We start from the raw sequence: 20,836 nt of genomic DNA on the forward strand, positions 1-20,836 counted from the left end.
ACAAAACCGGCGTTATCACTTTTCTTTTTTCTTTTGCTTTTCCTTCTCTTGGGCTTTACAGTGTTGATCAGGAGAGAAGATTCTGTTTAATGGATTTCAGCTTGCAGGTCAGAGTGATCTCAATCAATAATGAAGTGCTTCGACATATTGCCATTCTGTGCCAAAGCAGAGAGTCCTAAATAAGGTATTCAGTGTGTCACCTCCTCCTCCCATTAAATACACTGAGAGCTGCAGGTCTGCTGGTCACAGGCGGCTCTATTATACCCTACAAGTGATTGGTAATTAACAGGCAGTTAAAAACAACTGTTTGGAGCTTGGAAGCATTTTCAAATGCTCTGCCTCTCTACTGTGGGAGAAATAACTGTGGACAAACTCATAGCATGCATGTTTCTAACAATTGCCTTTAAACCGACATTCAAAACAAATGTAAAACAGACCAGGCAGAACAGGTCAGGGTGACCCAAAGAGCTTAAGAAAAAAAAAAGGGGGGGGGGGCTATCAGTATTAGCATTAATTTTGTCAGTGTGTCCTGCAGAAGAAGGTTACACTGATGTATGTCTTCTCTTACTTAAGGAAATATCACCAGAAAAAAAGCACTTAACAGTAAGAGCATGCTTGTTTTGGATGGCATTACGAAGCCCTTCTGCTGGCTGTGGACCAGGGAGCTGGGTTTGGCTCCTCACCCCTGTCCCCCAGCTCAGGAGCCCAGCAATCCCATGGGCAGGGCGGTGGCAGCATCCCGGTCCTGACCCTCCCAGGCAGACAAGGGAAGGGTGCCAGAGGAGTCTCCCTGCTATGAATGGCCACCAGCGGCCACGAAAATGACTGTCATCAGGAACTCCTGCAAGAAGGCGTGCGGGCAGGCACGGCGCCGGGACAGGCTCCTCTGCCCTCGCTCCCCCCCAGCTGGGCTGGATGACCGGGGCTGGGGCCAGAACCGGTGAAGCAGAGATGGAGATAGCCGCCTGGTAACTTCAGCACGCAAACTGCCTGCTTGGTCGCATCAGGTGGATCGAGCACCTCCCTGGTGCTCCGAAATTGCGGTGTGCCTTTGCACGTGCCCATACACATTGCTCCCAAAGTGCCGCAGCAGCAGCAGCACCCTGCCGTTTGCCAACAGCTTGCCTGCGACGGAGGGGGAGTGTTAAGTGAAGAGTGGTCAGAGCTAACGCACGGGGTTGATGTCACAAGGTTTTAGGACTGCATTACCTTTTGGGACGTTTGTTTTTTCTGCTTGCTACCAGGAGGAAAAGAGCGAGCTGCACGTCTCTGCATCACCCCCGTCCAAGAGCCGTGTCCCCACCGCGCTCAGATCTACTACCTGCTGCTGCGAAAGCAGAGGGGAGCAGGCTGGCTCCTGCCCTGCCGACTGAACGTGTTTGTTGGTACCTGAGCTGTAAGAACTGTTCTGGGGAGAAATAAAATTAAAACCACTGCTCCTCGATGAGCAATAAACCAGAACCATTTCGGTAGCAAGTTCTTCAAGACAACATTCCAGCAGTCCAGCAGCTCCGGGAGGCACTGCCCACCCCAGCAATGGTGAAAGTATTTAAACTAAAATGTTGGCACATGTAACTAGCCAGGGCTCCCCCACTTCCCTGCGCTGCCAGTGGCTTTCCTTTCTGTATCACCCGTGGACTCCCCTCCGCTTGGCTGTCAGAGGCCTTTTCATCGTGGGTCAGGTCCATCAGCCCTGTTTTTCAGGGCATTTTCTTCTTCAGTCTCACATCAAATGAACTCAAAGATGAGCCACCCAGTGATCTACATTGTAGCTTCTAGATTTTGAGCAGAAAACGTCAGATTTTGGATACAGGCACTCTATCAGGTTTTGGCAGAGCTACAGGTTTTGGAACAGAGACAAACTGTAACAAGGATCTTTACCAGTGATACAGGAGCAACTTCCATTCAGCGAAGAAAAATATCGGGGCTGTAATTTTATAAAGAAAAATGCCACTTTCTGCCCGGGAAAAATCATCTTAAAATGGAAGTGCTCTGTTCAAAGAGGCTTTGGTGTGAGTGAGAATCCAGCTAACCCAGATGTTTACATCTTTTCAGATTAACAAGGTTTTAAATTAAGGAAAAGAATGTTTCCTGAAACTCAAACAAAAGTTTAATGATATTCACAGTTGTGGTATTAGAAACCTGCAAATGTTTCCCGAAGCTCATTATGCTCCATCAGCCTCATTTTTTCAGACATTTACTGACTATTAATATGCCAAGTACATTCATTATCTGCAGGATTAGCCTGGCTGCCCCAGCCCGTCGCAAGGACCCAGGGGATATTATTCAGACAGTACCTCCGAGAGTCATCCCAGCTTCGTAGCACTTCCGCAGGCGGCAGGATGGGCAGTTTTTCCTTCTGAACTTGTCGATGGTGCAGTCATTCCGGCTGGCGCAGAGGTACTTCTGTTTACCTGCAAACATCAGAGGAAACGGCAGATGGGTGGTGGGTACCGATCAGACCAGGTTTACACGGAGAAATGGGCTCACGCTTTCTCAGTATCACCAGGGTCACCGGCATCGCTGGAGGAGAGGAGAGGAGAGGAGAGGAGAGGAGAGGAGAGGAGAGGAGAGGAGAGGAGAGGAGAGGAGAGGAGAGGAGAGGAGAGGAGAGGAGGAGAGGAGAGGAGAGGAGAGGAGAGGAGAGGAGAGGAGAGGAGAGGAGAGGAGAGGAGAGGAGAGGAGAGGAGAGGAGAGGAGAGGAGAGGAGAGGAGAGGAGAGGAGAGGAGAGGAGAGGAGAGGAGAGGAGGAGGAGAGGAGAGGAGAGGAGAGGAGAGGAGAGGAGAGGAGAGGAGAGGAGAGGAGAAGACAAGACCATATCGGTGCTGGCTTCCCAGTTCACCCCCCAGCAGAAAATTTATGTTGGAAGTTGGTATCTTTTGGAAAAACAGCACAGTTCTTCCTCTGCTGCTACGGGAGTGGTTCATTGCCAGATATACTCGCTTTTTATGAGAGCTGGCCGGTCACTGCTGTTTCGCCATACTTCAGCACCCCCTCTCTGCTCACCCTCCCCGCTGCCAGGTGGCACTGCTCCTCTTTACCCACACACGTCAGAGGCTTTTAGACCAAGATCTCCAAGGAGAAAAATCACTCTGCACTGTGCAGCACAGCAGAGATATAGTCAATAGATAGCAAATAAAAAGTAATGAAATATGGATAGTTTGGTTCTCATTTTTTAAATGTCATACATCTATTGCTTGGCTTTTTGCTGTAACAAGCTGTTTTTCTCTCAGAATGCCTTCAAAACACAGTGTGATCCCCCTGCCACAGCACTTACCTACAGTTTGCTGAATATAGTCTCCAGACAGTGGCCTTTCCTCTACAACCACGACTCTCTTTACAGTGCTTTTTGGGGCTGAATTATTTTTTGTGCCACCCATTAATACTAATTGGGTTTGCTGTCTGCAGGTTACAGACATCGGGGCTGGGGGGGAGCTGCCACCCCACAGGCTCTGCCGCCATGGGTCTCATGCCAGGCTGTCACCAGCCGCCCCGTCCCCTGGGCTGCACTCACAGCCAGCCAGGAGGAAACTGGGACCAGCGATTCCCTGTAAGGGAGACCCTGCGCAGCAGTAGGTTTAGGGGGGCTTGCAGAAATTTCAGAAGTTACTTATTGTCAGACTAACCGGTATCTTAGACTCACCTTTCCACTTGTTCAGAGAGCAGCCCTTAGAGCTCCAGATTTCAGCTCTTTTTTTTTTTAATGCCTCATTTGCTAGACATGCCAAGAATGAACTTTCCTTCCTGACTCATCGTTTGTTTTCTTGTCAAGTCTAAACACATTTACTGGATCAGGATTTATCTGATGTTCTTCATACCGTTCCAGTCTCAGCAAATCATAGAGCTGTGCACCTCAGACTCTGCATAAGTAGCCTACATGGGAAATCACTCTATATCCGGCTTAACCTTCATTTATCATCCTGCAAGTGTTTGCTTTCTATATTCTTACATGAATAGCCCTTTGGAGTCATCAGAGATCCATTACAAGGATGAGGTTGATTCTAACCGCTTAATGTACCAGTTTTGGCAAGAGATGCACTGATTTTGGTGCACTGATTTAACAGCTCCCTATCTCCCACACACACGTCCACAACTTCTGAAGATACCAGAATCAGAAAAAGCAGCACATTTTTAGCAGCCCAGTATCACAGACGTCACTGGCTCAGCCTGTTGCTTCCCCATCGCCGTCCCTGCTCCAGAGAGCAGCTTTGTTTTCTGCCCTTGGGAGGGAGGAGCGCACCGAAGGTCCCACCGCTCCTCCCCGGCGCTGGCTGCCAGCAGCACACCGCTGCAGCTCCGCTGGCACCACCGGCAGCCAGCTGCAAAATCCCACCTGCAGCCTCTCATCACAGGGTGGCAGAAAAGTCGTTACAAGGCTTGGTTATAATCAACTCCTTCTCACACTGCCTGCGCATGGGACTATGCTAAAGACCTGCAAAAATACCAGACTCTGAACTTCTTAGAATCGTCCCCATTAAAAGCTGATCATTACACCACTCCCAGTGCCTTAGCTGTTAAGACTGGAGACGTAATGGGCCAAGAGTGCATTGCCTGCAGCACGCGACATCTTGCTAAACCCCTTTAACACCGTTCTCATCAGCACTTCTCTTTTCATCCCCCTCCCTTTGCTCATTACCAGTGTTAAAGACACTTAGACAAGCCTCAGAAGCAGTGATTACACCAAATCCCAGAGAACACAAGCACCGTCCTCCCTTTTAACAGTTCATTGAGGAGGATGAGTAATAAACAACTTCAGCTGAAACTGGGTTACTTGGAGTTATTTTTGTGCTATGGGAAACAAGTGCCGAGGCCACACTCTCTCCACTTGACCTCTTTACGTGCATACATCAAACAAGAATGGATGCCCTGCTTTCCCAGGCATGGGCATGGAGAGCTGTAAGGTGATTTTGCTCTCCTTCCCCTCCAGCTGCACTGCAAGATTTCTGTCTCATGACAACGTCTGACCCTGGGATGCCCATCAAAACTATCGCAAGTATAAAATGGCTGGGGTTGGGCCTACCGGGGAGGCTCCAGCCCAGCCCACGGGGCCGACTCGGTCTCTGGCCGAGGCTGTCGGGCTGCCGCGAGCGGTGCTGCCCCGGAAGCATCCGCACAACCCTCCTGCTCTCCCCTCGCCCATCGGCTCCTGCTCCTTCCCTATCTCACCTCCCTAGTCTAAACTACAGCATTTTTGCAACGATAATAGCGCAAAATATTCAAAAAGGTCAAGCCTCTCCTGTGAATGGCTTTAGTAAGGGAAGGCGGCACAGTCACTGCCTCAGCCCCCCAAGGACACTTCAGGGTCAGGCACAGCTCTATCTAAATTCTCTTGCCAAGAGGAGGAACATCCACCATGCCCCAGCCCCCTCCTCTCCCCCAAGCTCCGGGCAGCATCCCGACATGTGGGCTCATCCCCCACCCTGCCCTGTCCCCCCAGGCACCCATGGGCACCCACGGGAGGGGAGCAGGGGGCGGATGAGATTTGGGAAGCAGGTTCAAGCCTTGCTCGACGAGGCAGCCGTGCTATTTCCCATTAGCTCCTCAGCAGCATCCGCCACCTCTGGCGCTGCTGGGAAGGGACACGGAGAGGGAGCGATCTCCTACCAGCCAAGACCAGGCAGGTGCCTCTGCACCTGCAGCCCTCCTGGATCACTGTGCACAAAATGGGCACATTAGAAGAGTCTCTACAACAACTTTACCTCCCTGCCGATGGGCTCGGATGAACGAAAGCTTTTAAGTTGCAGTCAACAACTCAGCCCACGGTCATGGTACAGTGATTTCGCTGAAATGGCAAGGGCCTGCTTCCTGGTTCACAAAATAAACTCTTTGGGGCAGAAACCGATTTTCTGTTAACTGTACATGCATAGTCTGGCACTGTTTATTTTAAGCTGTTAGCCATTAACAAAAAGGGAAACAAATGGTCGTGCAATGGCTATTCATGAGTCTGCTTCTGCTCAGCATGAGAATAAGCCGCTTGCCCATCTTGTCCTAATTCCTAGGGATGTAGAGATTCTCCTTTTAATACCTGGAGAAACCCAGCACTCTCATCACTGCTATCCCCAGCTGTGGATACGGTCTGTGAAACGAATCCATGACCTGGGAGAGGGACCACACCGTGTCACTGCCCCAGCGAAGCCTGGGGGGCTGGGGGGCTGCCAACGTCCTGAACCGCCTGCATTCGTCCCATCGACCGCAGAGAACCGTGACGGCTGGGACGCTCATCGCCTCCGGCATGGAACGACACACCGCCGGACCAAGCACCTCTGGTGGATACGCCAGCAGTAGCCGCTCCTCTGCTCCATTCGCACCGGCGTACGCCGTCCCTCCTCTCCAAGCTGGGACCGTGCACTACTTGACAGGGACACGAACGGCTGTGTAACCGGAGCACAGCATGGGCGTATGGAGGAGAAGGTGCCACTGGCTGTAAATGCCCAGAGAACAAGGAAGGGTGGCTGGAATACAGATGGGTTCCACCTCTCTTAAGTAACTTCTCGTATACAGAGAATTGGTTTCAATTTCAGGATAATTTACCCTCTTCATTTAAGAACAAGCTGAGACATTTGCAATCAGCTGTTCTTTATGCACTGTTTTTGCTTTCATTGAGTTTAACACTGGAATTTTTTTTCTCTTTTTCTTTCCTGCAAACAATAGAGATGCTTTCTCACATTACTCCAAAGCAGAGTCTCTTGCTTTGCAAACCTGTATGTACAGGTCTAAACTTTAAACATACTCTCCTATTTTACCCAGTGGTCCTGCTCTTTGCAAAGCCAATCACCCAGACTCTTTACAATGGGGACGTTGCCAAGGCGTCAGCCTCAGATATAATTACCCAGTTAATGACACCGCAGATGTATGCCTAGAGAAGACCCCTCCTCTTCCCTGCTGATCCAGGTACTGTTTGACATGCATGTAGGTGAGAAGTGAAGTTACAAAGGTACTCAGTTCCCCTGTGCTATGTCAGACCAGCACAGGAATCCCAAGAGGTCAGTCTGTGCAACTGAGGCTCCTGCAGGCTGCTGTCGCTCCCCCCTTCACTGCACACCACGAATACGCTGCTGTACCACTGCCCCCTTCGCTGGCGACACCCCCGGTGGCTCGGGCTCCCTCCTGTGCCACCTCACACCAGGCAGAAAGATGCTTCTGCCACCACCGAGTCCTCCTGCTCATTACCTGGGACTGCAATGAACATCAGGAGCAGAGGGGAAGAGCAGTTCTCCAGTCTCGACTAAAAATAAAGATTTATGGAGAAAGATTAGTTGCTCAATCCAGAGAAGTTATTTAACTAAACGCCTGTTGCCACATGAGCTGTTGTGCCCAGAGTAGCTTTCTCTTCCAGAAAGCAAAGTAATCTATACAAACGTCTGGAGTAAGATTTATGGTTGTGAATGTGAAAACCCATTAAATGCCTTTTGGAAGAGAGATACGTCCTTGTATTTCAGGGCATAAACCAAGTTCTAACAGTTCGGGGATAAAGCCAAGCTTTCTGAGAAAGCAAATCCCCCAGGGTCTCATGTAACCACAGGGTCTCTAGTGCTCTTCTGTAAATCTCTGGTCCCCATCGCTGTCACCAGCTGGGCTATGGCAAGAGCTGAGCCTCCGGGTTTGGTGCTGGGACGGCTCTGAAGTTCCCACTTTATGCCCCCATTAGAAATAATCAGAGGGCACAGCTATAAAGCTCTCAGGAACCAACACTAAGCCACTATTAATAAACTATCTTTGCAAAGTTGTTTTCTTAATAGTCACCTGTATTTACCAGAAGACTAAAGAAAACAAAAGGAAAGCATCCAGCCCCAGTGACACAGTGCAGGCTTCAGGCTTCAGCACCAGCTCCAGTTCTTCCTTCTCGGGGCAGCGACCTCAGCAGCCTGCGGTGGCTGGGACGGCAGGCTGGCTCTGTGGGAAGAGCAAGGGGGACGCTCTCCAGGGAACCAGAAACGATGGTCTGCAAGTGAAAACATTGGCTAGCCAGAGAAATGCAAGCATGGAAGTTACAGATGTTGGCGAACTAACAGCATGGGCAGGTAACAGCTCCGTACAGGAGACAATCTAGCAAGAAGCCTGGAGCAAACCAAGGCTAAATGATGAGCTTTAAAAGTAAACAACTATAGGACTGTGCAAACTGAAAAGGCTTTATTTTAAAGATGCTTAAATCCAGCAAGCAAAAATGTTTTAAATGCTCAGCTCTCTGGCAACAAGACAAAACCGTAATGTTTTAACTCTGGAGCCTGTTTGAAGACAAATTGTCTGCTTCAGACTCCAACCAATGTCATGTCTGACTGTTCACCGACTGATAGCTAGCTCGAGCGCAGGCTGAAGCAGCAAGCAGCTGCCAGTTAGCGGCACAGCGCAGAGAGCTGCCACCCCTCAGGACACCCAGCGAAGCGGGTGCTGAAGTACCGGGTCACCCACAGAGAGGCACTGCTGCGCAGGGCTGGGGGGAGCTGGTCTGCGGGCGCCAAGGGGAGAGAAAAGCAATCCCACCTGGCAGGCAGCGCGGGAGACAGGCAGCAGGCTGTGCCAGGAGGGCCTGAGCTTTCAAAGGTCTGGTTATTCCACCTTCCGCTCTTCCCACGGATTTTTAAGGCCAATAATACCCAAAGGGTAGTGAGAAACCCACCACTGAAGCAGGAGCATCATGGTGCTGCAGCACCACGGAAGTCTTTTGCAGACCTGACTCTTTTGCATGCTGTCAGGTCAGCCACGAGAAGGAGAAGAAAGCATTTTAAAACGTGGTGGTCGTCTTTGAAAATGGTCCACTTTAACTTGTTGTCTTCTTGAAAACTGGCAAGAAACTGTCGAGTTGGCCCCGAGGCATTTCTCTGGTGCAAGGCTAATCCTCAGCAGGTCAGAATGTAGAACAATAATCCACATGGAGAGTGACTGAGAGTGACTGAAAGGGAATCAGAACAGACTGCACAGCAGTCTGGCTGTTAGCCCTCTAGGAAATTTGCCAAATACTGTGTTATTTTTTTCATTTAGCTCTCTGCTATTTAAAGGCAGTCCCATCAGGAATACAGCCTAAGGCATCCCAGTCCTGCGCTGCCAGGAACACTGCACAGAGGCAGCTCTGAACTGGCCAAGGTGGCCATCAGATCTCATGCAATCTTGGAGGGATGAGGAAAGTCTACCATTTTTTAGGGATGGATGCAGGGGACACAAAAATTAGTCCCTTCCTGGATGGGATGGGACAACAGGAACCCCTGGACTGCCAATTGGTTTGGAAGTGTGTTGTGTTCAAAACATTTTTCTGTTTCAGGGACAAGTGTGGTATCATGAGGACCAAACCCTACTGTCTTTAACTCATCCAAGCCATCCTAACCATGCGAAGTGATGCCCTGTCTACTTGTGTCAAGAAAAAACAAAATCTGTGCTGCGGTGGATGCACTTTTTGTTTACCAAATCTTTGTTATTGTAGGAGAAAGAGGAATTAGAAGGAGGAGGAGTTCTCCTTTGCAGGCTGCGAGTGTGTCTGGCAGCAGAGGAGCAGGAGCACTTCTCGCTGGGGCAGCGAGCCCCAACCCTCTGGACCCCTCAGCACTTGGACACCAGAGCAGGGTGACAGAAAGGGAGAGACAAATGCCAGGTTTGATTACAAAAATGAGGCTGGCCATCTTGCAAGTGAGGAAGTCCACATCAGAGCTGAAGAATCTGCATATAACCTCAACATCTTGAGAGAGTCTATACATCAAGAGAGCTGACAGAAAGAGATCAGGAAAATATTCATATCTTTTCTGTTAACTCTTCCAGCATCTTTCTGGAAGAACTGGTTGGACTTGAGCTTGCAAAAAACCTCAAATCTGTCAAACATTTTATCAAAGCAGGAGTGATCTGCTCTACTGGAAACCACACGAATCCCTCAGTGTGTTTCAAAAGGGAAGAGGAATCAATGTCATAACTTTTTTTTTTTAAATCTTTTCCCTTTCTGATCCCTTAGAAGGCAGTGTATGTCTATAAAACCTTCTTCAATATCCCTGAATTACTGCCAAGTAAGTTCAGTATTATATTAGGCAAAGAATATGATAAAATAAAAACTACGTGTCTAGCTATTCTCCATTCCCTCCGAGGTGATCTGTTTGTGCTGCTCTTCAGTTCCCAGTCCATCGCTTCTCCTACCCGTCGGAGGCTGCTGGTTTAGACCAGTAACAGGAAGGTAACAGAGGCAGAAGAAAAGGTTTCTTTTCTCATCGGGGAAGCTTTCTGATCTGCTGTTGTAAAAAGTCTCCAAAGGTGACCTAAGGTTTTCAGAGAAGCATTTTATGGACTTTAAAACATGAGAACACACTGAAATATCAGCTTTCAATATCGCTTCTCAACTTTAAGACGGAAAGGTCTGGCTGGAAAATCACCAAGAGTTAGGATAGAAATCATCACCTACCACTACCCTGCATTCAGTATTTATAAAGGAGTCTGATTTATTGTCTCTTCCCCAAAGTAAAGACTCTATCCACGTACCTCAGCGTAACATAAGATGAAACCTCACAGCCAGGCAGGTCCCCCCCCCCGCTGCCACTCCTCACTGCAGAGGCATTTCACTCCACGGTCTCGTCCAGGGGAAAAGCAAAGGGCTGCTGCTGCCCGATCCTAACGCAACCGAACACTTCTAACCCTCTGCGATACCTCGAGGCTTAAAAACTAAGAAGAGGCATAAATACCATTTAAATTAATGACATATCACAATCAGGAGAGGGAACAACACCACAGCATATGATTGGGAGCAGTGCAAGCAGCCCAGGCTGCCTCCTCTCCCCCAGCAGGCATCTCACATCCGCACGCCATGCAGGACGGGGCCCACCCTGGTGTAAGAGGAGGAGCACTGCTCCGGGACTCACCAGCTGACACGGGGTATTTCAGCAGCAGCTTATCTGACAGAGAGAGCCAAAACTCCACTTACTATAAATCAACGATAACTTGCTGACTTAAACAAGCATCTGTTATTTACTCTGGCTGCACAAGCCAATCCATTTGGCCTTATACAGAATTGGTGTATAGCAGAGACACATATCTGTAAATTATTTACTTGGGAAAAATATGCCAAACTTATTATCTATTAGTATTATTTGACTGTCCTATTATGGCAACAGGATGCTGTTGTCCTCTGTGGCACAGCCCCGATTCTTCCCTGAACTAGTGCTGGCAAGTTCAGTCCTGGCATGCATGATGAATGAGGAAAAATGCGACTCTGAAAACGTGCAGGATAATGCTAGAATTAATCTAGAAGCAGTGCTCTGACAACGGCAGGTGAGCAACCATCAGTTTGGGACCTCCGCTCGACAGAGGAGTGACGTAAGGCGCTCCCATCCCTGGGAGATGCCATGGCCTGTAACACCAATGGCCAACAGTGTGCCTGTGCATCAAATAAGAAGATGGAAGATTGATGATTTGTATTGGTTCATCACTCCAGCAAACAAGTCTGTTGTGTGATTTACAGGCACATTACATTACCGGACAGTTAGGCTATCACAATGGAGTCTCTCACTCTGCTGCCAAGGAATCACGACTCTTAATTGCAGTTAGAAACCAGATGTTGCTGACCCACAGCCCAAGGAAACAGCTGGGCTAGGTCCTTCTACATGCTAATCACCAAGGAAAGATGGTGCAAAGACCTTGCTGTTGAGAGGAAACATCTGGGCTCACACTTATCTCTGGAGAGCCTGGCACTACAGAGCTGGACATGAAGGAGAGGTTGCTTTCTCAAAGGTTGGGGTGAAGGATCATGGACACCAAGGTCAGAGCACGGCTCTTGATGGACAGACAGTTCTGCTGCTTTGCAGGTATTGAGAGAAGTGACCCTCTGAAAGGGATGCAAGAGAGGAAAAGCATCCCCTAAATTTGGAGTTGTGGGTCTGAGATCGCAGGAGGGCTGATGGGAACTTAAAGCACCCTTGAGAGTCAAGAGGAGAAGCAGGAGCTGACTGCTAGGGGTCTCACTAGGTCACTAAGATAATCAGGCGTTGAAAAGGATTGTGTTTTGGCAAACTGGTTTGGCTACTTTTTGAGGGCAATCTGTAATGTGGAATGACAAACACAGGACAAAGAAGTCAATTTATCCTTGAATTTTCTCCTTTAGTAATTTAAGAGACCTTGGAAACCCACCACATTTTGTCCCCACCACTCTTTTTGCCTCAGTCCCCTTGGCTTGGCAGGCTCCCCAAAGCAAGGCTGCTTAACCTCTTTCAACAGGAGGAAAACATCATGATGCTGCAAATGCCTCCAGCACTTATATGTTAATGACTTGACTGCTGATGAGGGAACTTTTGTCAGTAGCATTTGACTCTCAGGCTACTTTGGTAGAGAAAGCCAACACTTGGAGGTGGGAGTGATTTTCCCTCCTCTCTCTGTATGCATTACCTTCAGCCGCCCGTTTGAAGAAGACTTTACAGCTACCACAAGTGAGGGCTCCATAGTGGCACCCAGATGCTTCATCTCCACAGATCAGGCAAGTCTTTTGAGGTGGAAAGTAATAGTCAATGGGCAAGACATGTTCACGACCAGTCTCCAACCTGCAGTGTAAAACAGAAAGAGAACAAGGGAAAAGGTCAGCAAATGAGGTTAGGATGAGCTATGGGTGAGCACAGCGGATGGCGCTTGGGAGAACGTTCATGGCAAAACTCAAAATTTCAGTGATGGGACAAGGCAAGCACTGATCAGAAAGGAGGCAAGCAATGACTAAGCCAAACCTCGCTCTGACCATGCAGAAGACCATGCTGGGGTGCTCTTCCTGACATTGCCCCTAGGTACAATATGTGACAATGTGTGACAAAGTACAGGCACGGTGACAGCACAGCCTAGAAAGAGAAGACAACTGGCACTGGCTGTTGCAGTGTTCATGTAATTTTGGCTTCAATAGAATCATAGAATCACTAAGGTTGGAAAAGACCTCTAAGATCATCGAGTCCAACCGTCAACCCAACACCACCATGCCCACTAAACCATGTCCCTAAGCACCTCATCTACACGTCTTTTAAATACCTCCAGGGATGGGGACTCAACCACTTCCCTGGGCAGCCTGTTCCAATGTTTAACCACTCTTTCAGTAAAGAAATTTTTCCTCATGTCCAATCTAAACCTCCCCTGGCGCAACTTGAGGCCGTTTCCTCTCGTCCTATCGTTTGTTCCTTGGGAGAAGAGACCGACACCCCCCTCGCTACAACCTCCTTTCAGGTGGTTGTAGAGCGTGATAAGGTCTCCCCTCAGCCTCCTCTTCTCCAGACTAAACAGTCCCAGTTCCCTCAGCCGCTCCTCATAAGACTTATTCTCCAGACCCTTCAATAGCGAGGCTTGTACATCAAAAAAGGACTCTGCATGCTCATTAAGCTACATGATCCCACTCCATTAAGGTCATTGTTGTCCCTTCATTACAGATGAATTTATCCTTTTGATTCTTAATTTAAACAAATTAATTTTTCCTAAGCTATCAAACTCCCTTAAGCTATTCTTTTCTTCTTGCTTTTTTGTCTTGCTTGTTTTCTACCTATTCCCTCTTTCAATACCCAGCGACGGCTGGACTGAACCTTCTTCCAGGATGCCTTGCTCATCCACATGACTACTAAATCCAGCCAGAAGCCTCTAGTGAAAACATAAAACATTTGCTGTGAATGTGTCCCAGTAGACTCCTGTTTATACCCATCCCATGACTAAAGGCACTGCCTCTGCGTCTCCCAGTCACATGAGGTACATTGGGATAGTGCCACCGAGGTCCCTGCCCTGGGACGGCCCCATGGGCAGAGCACGGCGCTGCCAACCACCAAATGGCAAAAACAAACCTCAGAGCTAAAAATAAAGGTTGCAGAGTTTGCCATATAATAATTATGATTAAATGCTGGAAGCAGGTCAGTGTGGATTATGGAGCTTCATATTTTCCACTCGCCAGCTCAGGAGTCTGAAAGACCCATTTTGGGTTTTCACTCTGGGTAGCTGGAAACAAGGATGGGGACGGAAACCAGCTTTTAGCAGGGGCAGAGCACGGACTCCCACGAAGACCTGGGGCCATCTTTGCCTGTTGCTGCTTTCCCCAACCCCCAGTTTTGACATAACCTCTTCCAAGGTCTGCTGGGGAAGCACGAGGAGCCTCCTGCAGCCCGGGCTCAACCCAAGCAGGTGCCGAGCACAGTGAGAGAGAGGACTGTGACGGTGCCGGAGTGCTCAGTAAGCAGAGCTCTGCACCTCCACCCCTCCTACCGCTCCCTGGCCAGCACAGCCCGCAGCTTACATGGTGCTGCAAATGTGGGACTGGGTCTCCGCGAGTTGGGACCTCGTGGGAGGACTTCGCCCACAAGTGCCGCGCTGCACCGCGCTGCCCGCGCGCGCCAGGCTGACATAGTGCCAACCAGCCACATTAACCACAGCACCGACATGCTCCGAGAGCCAGCCCTCCTCTCCGACCGCGTATTCCTCACCCTTCCCTCCATCCGCATGCCCAAACCCTTTCCTCTTGGCTGGTACCCGTCCTGCCGCCTCCCTCCTGACACACATTGCCACACACTTATTTGATCAGATCTATGGAGAAGCTGCTTTTTCAGAAGGCATGGCAGCAGGAGAGATGCTTATCAGAATCACAAGTCAACACATGTCCAGGCAGTATGGGGAGCAATAGCACTTTAAGTTATTTGCTAAAACTGGCTTTTTGTCAAAACACCGGATGAGGCAATTAGTTTCTAACAGTCAGTAGGTCACTGCAACTTTTTGGTCAAAATCAGATCTGCTTTTGGTTTCTGGTATTGTTTGAATGCTTGCAGGCGAGCTCTTAGAAATCAAATTATATTAAGAGCGAATGTGACAGTGCCAGGACTTCTTGGGAAAAATCTTTATACTCAGAAAAGCCCCATTTGGGCTCACAGTGTGAATACACCCAAAACCCACTGAAACAGAAAATAGCCCTGGGAGAGACGGCAGCCAGCACCCATACGGTGAATCTTCTGAAAAGTCTTGCAACTTTTAGAAAAAGGGGTCAAACACCAACACAGACCCCAGGGCAAGGGAACACTGTCCTGTTTCTCAGTCCCTCTGCCCCAAACTGCCGCCCATGGCCAGTGCCTCTCTGCGTCCCGCAGGTCCGCAGGCAGCTCTGCCCACCTGGGTACAACACAAGCAAGGGGACATCTCACACACCGAAAGAGCAGCTGGCAGCGCCGAGGTTTAATTAAGGGAAGATATGCGTGTTGTCTGTGCTAATCACCAGCTTTTCCACTGGGGTTTCCATCTCTGTGGTAAGTTGTAATGCACGGCACTGCTGCCTTGCACTTGTCGGGCTGAGGCTGCAGCAGGCACCGGAGCAGGCGGCCCCACGCAGTCCCCCACCTCTCCCCCACCTCTCCCACCCCTCTCCCATCCCTTTCCCACCCCTCTCCCGCCTCCTCTCCCCCGTCTCGTTTCACTACTCCTAAAATGCAGGGAGAACCTGCAACCTGCACTCGCACAAGCAGCAGTCCCAAGGTCATCGGGATTAAAGCTACTTATAGTGGAAGAGCTTAAAAAACAATCACTCTTAAGGAGAACTGTGGCAAGGACAACGATGGACTCACGTAGGGGCAGCTGCCTGGTTATCATCTTTTGCTCAGATATTTTAATTCTGGTAATAGGAGTAGCTTCTTTAGTCCAGACTATCCATTCCCTTTTGTTCCGCTTCCCAAGAGACATAAATTAAACTGAGGAGAGAGAGGTTTTAAGTGAGAAAAAGTGTTTCCTCAAGAACAGATGAGGAACCAATATTTGACTGGTTTAAATCTTGCCATAGGCTGAAAAATCTTTCTGATGCAGACAGGACTTAAGGGACTGTTGCTGTTGTTATGTGAACAACTAGCCAGGATGCTTAATTTTAACCAAAGACTAACTCTGTTACCAGAGTACCGGTGCGGCTTGCCTTTCACACAGGTCAGGGCTCTTTGCTGAAGTACGGCTGTCTTTTCTAAGCCCCTCACACCTTGAGAGTAAAGCATGAAATGGGACAATTATTGGTGAGATCAAAACCCAGGCTCACCTCTCTCCTCTGATCTTGCTGTCAGTTGTGTCCTTCAAGAATGCTGCTATCTTCTATTCCTCATATGAGAGCTATGCAGATCCTACCAAAATTGTAGGTTAATAACTGGAGCAGCAATTTTATCCTCTGTTCTTAAGGCAAGAAACATTTTGAGCATTTTCACATCTTTTTAGCAGCAGCAATCAGAATCAGTGACTCATCCGTAGATGCTGCTCAACTATCCTTCCCTGACAATCTCAATTTCCAAGGCTTTTCTTGAATTACTGATTAAAGGAGGAGATACAGTCGGCTGCAACGTATCTGCCATAGTTAAGTCCTGATGCCACAAACATGGCCCTGCATCGCCCTCCCCAGCATCCGCCCATCCTCCCGGCACAATCCCACTGTCCCATCCCCAGCAGGGGCCCAGGGCACCCCCCGCTTCCCCCGTGCCACGTCTGCACAAGCACCCTATACTGCACAGCCTTGGCACTCAGTTTGAGGTGCTACTGTAGAGCAGACACTACTAAGAAATAACCAGCAGCAGATATAAGAACTTTGCCAAAAATGCCTTATTTGTCCAGCAGTTTTTTAGATTCCAGCAGTACCAGACCCTTCCTCTAATGACCCGTTACCTTTTTTCTCCTCTCTATGCAACCAGAAATCTGAAAAGGGCTAATTTATCTTTTTCCATAAGGCCTTCCATACTGTGCTTTCCCTATTCTTTGCACTGTGTATTTCAGATAGGAAATGAGCAAAAGTGACTCTCACAGTAGCAGCTGTTGTGATGACAGAAGCAGGACCCCCAGAAGACCTTGGAGTATTTTTGAGGCTTAATTACTTAAAGCTGAAAACTGGGTTAGCAATTAAGGCTTGAGTGGCTTTTTAAACAGCTTTTTAAATAGCTGTTTCTCCATGAGAAGAGTTGTGCAAGTACAAATATACCTTCATGCAGGTGTGTATTTAGTGTACCTATATATGTGCACCCACCCACAAAGGGTGCTCAGCAGAGCGTCCCAGAGGCGCTCGGGCTCTCCCTGCAAACCCCTGTGTGCTCGGCCAATCTCACCCCCCGCTGCCCGTTTACTGATGGAAATCAGAGGGAGCTGGCAGACACTAAAGGTTAATCCTGGCTGTGAGACAGGCTCATCCCAGGTGTAACGCTCCTACCTTCAGGGTTTGCAGAGGGGAGCATTCAGCCCCAGCGCCCCTTCGCGTCAGGAGATTGATGTTTTGGCAGCTGCGGAGCGGCTCGGCTGCAGGCTGAGCCCCGCAGCACCAAGGCGATTTCCAGCCCACTCCTGCACCAAGGCAATTTCCAACCCACTCCTGCACCTTTACTACCGGCAGCCACTGTCCACAGAGCGGGAGGATTTGCCCAGGAACGCCCTTGATTTTAAAAAGATGCCAATTTGCCTTTTCTTTTTTATTTTTAGAGGAAAATTGTAAGAAAAACATAACTGAAAACATGGGCAACTCGGAGTGAGCTGTGATAATGCTACCTTTAATGATCTGTTTTCCAGTTTCTAAGAGACCTTTTAAGGGCGTTCTCAAAATATGTCAGTAATAACACTGCAATGAGCCAAAAAGATGGCTTACGGAGGCTGCAGGGGTGTGTGAACTGGCAGCTTTCTGGGCAGAGCCCCAGACACCCACTTGCACAGGGGTCCCAGCGACCAGCAGCGTTCGCAGCTCCTCCGCCCCTGCACAAGGGACAGGAGGGGTGGCTCAGCAGCAGGCTCACGATGCACCGCTCAAAGCTTTCCTCCGAGCGGAAGTTTTTACTCTGTCGGTACCTGCTGATTGCACCCACCATCCCACAGAGCCACAGGAATACTGAGGTCTGACAAAAACAAGCACCGAGTGCGTTGCGGAGGGCTGCAGAATACATGACCGTAGTTTGCACAATATATGGCAAGTGTCACACTGCCTCAGAAACCCAAAGCAGGGAGATAGCGCGGCGCGGGCAGACACAACTGGTGCAGCAGTGACGTCGGGCAGAGATTCCAGCCCTGGCGCACGGCTTGAAGGCCAAGGTCAGGGCTGCTCACAAAGGAGCACGGTGGTTTTCAGGGGGGAGAAAAAACAACCTCAGTATCTCTCTTATGGCTATAGGGAGAATTTTACTGTCGTTTCAGAAGGGTTCTTTAAGGAAACGAATAGAGTCTGTTGAGCTCCTGCCACATGCAAATATTTTTGTAGAGTAGGAACTACAATTTTGCAATGCAAGCACTTTTTTGTCAATAGTTAATTTCACCAAACAGCCCAGATTTCACAACACACACAGAAAACCAAGGGCAATCATGGATAAGAGAAAAATCAACCACTTCTCATAACCCACAAAGAAAGTTTCCATCTCAGCAACAGACGGCACACGCTACCCAAAAGGAGCCAAGGCACAACTGCCCCCCCGCCCCCACTGCCCAGAACTTCCGACTCCTAAGACAGACCACAAAAAAGTATGTTTGCTGCTTTATCTGCATGCCTTCTGCAGTCCATGCCTACCTGCTCGAATAAGAGTAATTTGTTAAGCAATTCACCATGCTAATATAACACGATGCATATTCCTCACACTCCCTCTGTTTTCCACTACTCTGACATAACTGAACAAACACAATTTCCACCCCCTTCACTTTTAAATTTGACTATATTTTCCATCTTAAAATTACTCTAACAGTTGCAGCAGCACAATCCACCAGACTGAAGTGAAACATTGCAGCGTTGTTCTCGACACGGCTGTGCCCTGACGGCTGGCACAACCTCCTCACAGCATGAGCTCACTGCTTGAACTGCTCAGTGTCAGTGTTTGCACCAGCGGGCTTGGAACCCGCTCCGGGATTTAGCTGCCTTGTCCAGAAACATGTCTGCTAAAGCACAGTGCGGTGGATTTGCAAACACAGGGATTCAGCTGGACTGGCCTTCGGATAATCCCTAAGCGGGATTTGCCTGCCCACCCACGGCGGCTGCCATGCACCCCAGCTCATCCCGGCCCGACCAGCCATCAGCTGGGAATCCCCGGAGCAGAGCACTTTTGGTCACACACCTTGCCCTTTGGGGAAAGTGACTGGTGGTTTTGCACCTTTACAACGCTATATCTAAAAATCAGCCTGGCCATAATGCTCAAGAAGATGCTGAGCCATGAACTGAATAAGCACTTGCACACAAACTTGGATGACAGAACCCTGACCGGTCATTTCAAGTACTGTCATTTCTGAGATACTGTGATGTTTTCAGTAGTAAATGTTGCCTTTAAAATGGCATCATCTGTGCATGACATTTTCAAATGCAGTATTAAAAATATAACTGGCTTCCCATCAATGGAGTTGCATGGCTCCTGCCTGGACAAAGGTCTGTGACTCACATCGAGGTGCAAGACCCACGTTTACCTAAGAGCACAACTGTTCACTTCAGGCACGAGTCTCACGTCCTCTTGCACAATCCCGTTCACTGCCACTGGCTTCAGCCAGAGCTGAACTGAATCTTCAATGCACAGTCACTAAGCCGCGCTGATTCAGATAACAAGGCCTGCACGGAAACTTTAAAGCATCCCATCTGTTAAAATGCTTTGAGCGATTTAATCTATAAACATGCAGCCTTGTACACTGCATTTATTTCCTTCTTTCTAAATAGCCTTGAATATGTTTCTAAACTGACCATGCCTTGTTTTCACGTATAACTGCTGGAGGCGGAGAGGCAAGATAGCACCTCCGAGAGAGCAGAGCACGGTGCATAGTGTGAACAACAGGGGCAGTCCGTGGCAAACACATACGGGAACTTGATCTTCATTGGATTTAAATAAACATTAGCAGATGACAACGGGTTTTCCAAACACCCCTGGCAGTGAGGGCAGGCAGAAGTAGCACGCCCTCAGGAGAAGGTCCTCCCAGCAACAGCCGCCAGAAGCAGCGGCGTGGGGCTCTCCAGCCGAGAACGGCAGCAGGCAGCAGCCCAGAGGCTGCCTCCCAGCCCAGGGGGCACAAATAACTTCAGCAAGCACAGCTGCACAAATCCATTCTCAAATCTCCCAGATTAAATTATCTTTTTTCTTCTCAAATGCTCTGTTTACTTATTTTGACACTTTATTTTTCATGCATTGGGTCCCAGCCGCTGCTGAAGCCCCACCCCTACCCGCCCTGGCCCAGGCCAGCCCCACGGCTCTTTTTCCTTTTGCTTTCCTTTGCTGCACGAGAAGGCTGCTTCAGCCTGCAGCTGCACAGAAACCGGCTGCCGGCTGCCCCGTGGGGCGGCCTTTGCACCGACACCCAGGGGACAGCCCCAAACGGCCACCCCGACCAACCGAGCCACTGCGCACCTATTGCGGGGATGGACGGCAGAGGCCATGTCATAACCCAAACCTCTGGGGAGTCTCCTGATTTTAATGATCATCATGGGCTCTCACCTTCCAGTCACGCCTAAGAAAGAAGCAGAAAATGAGGCTAAAAAGGTGAAAGGAGGCAGGTATGCTATACCTGAAATGCAAAGCCTGGGCAAAGTCACTCTGCAGCCTCCGTACCACACAGGTGGCCTCTGCAGTAGGCAGCTGCCTGCATTTTGGATACAGTACTGAGACCAAAACTTCTGCCTCCAAACCTGACCTCCAGCCAGTGAGCTCAGGGAGCAGCTTAAATAAATCAGCTCATAGAAGATGAAACACTTGATTTCCCCAGACAGAGAAGGTATCTACGAAAAGAGACGGCGTAAACGTATTGCAAGGTTACTTAAGATGGGACCTCACCTGATTATGAAGCATGAAGGGGACAAAAAGCAAAACAGGAGTAATGCAAGCGGGCTTCAGCCCTGACAAGCACCCCCGAGGCCATCAGCGCTGCACACCACATCGTCCAGGTGACTGCGGAGTCACCTGGAGCCTCCAAGGACAA

The 20,836-nt window shown here is 49.3% G+C and overlaps 1 protein-coding gene across 1 annotated transcript in view; it reads right to left on the bottom strand.

The window, feature by feature from the left end:
- Positions 1 to 20,836, bottom strand: part of AR (androgen receptor) — a 66,969-nt gene that overhangs the window by 22,003 nt on the left and 24,130 nt on the right. The window contains exons 2-3 of the mRNA XM_076347114.1: positions 12,350 to 12,501; positions 2,298 to 2,414 (exon numbers count right to left, since the gene is read on the bottom strand). Of these exons, the coding sequence (XP_076203229.1) occupies positions 2,298 to 2,414; positions 12,350 to 12,501 (269 nt within the window). The remainder of the gene's footprint in view (positions 1 to 2,297; positions 2,415 to 12,349; positions 12,502 to 20,836) is intronic.

This window comes from Aptenodytes patagonicus, chromosome 9, assembly GCF_965638725.1.
Source record: "Aptenodytes patagonicus chromosome 9, bAptPat1.pri.cur, whole genome shotgun sequence".
Lineage (NCBI taxonomy): Eukaryota > Metazoa > Chordata > Aves > Sphenisciformes > Spheniscidae > Aptenodytes > Aptenodytes patagonicus.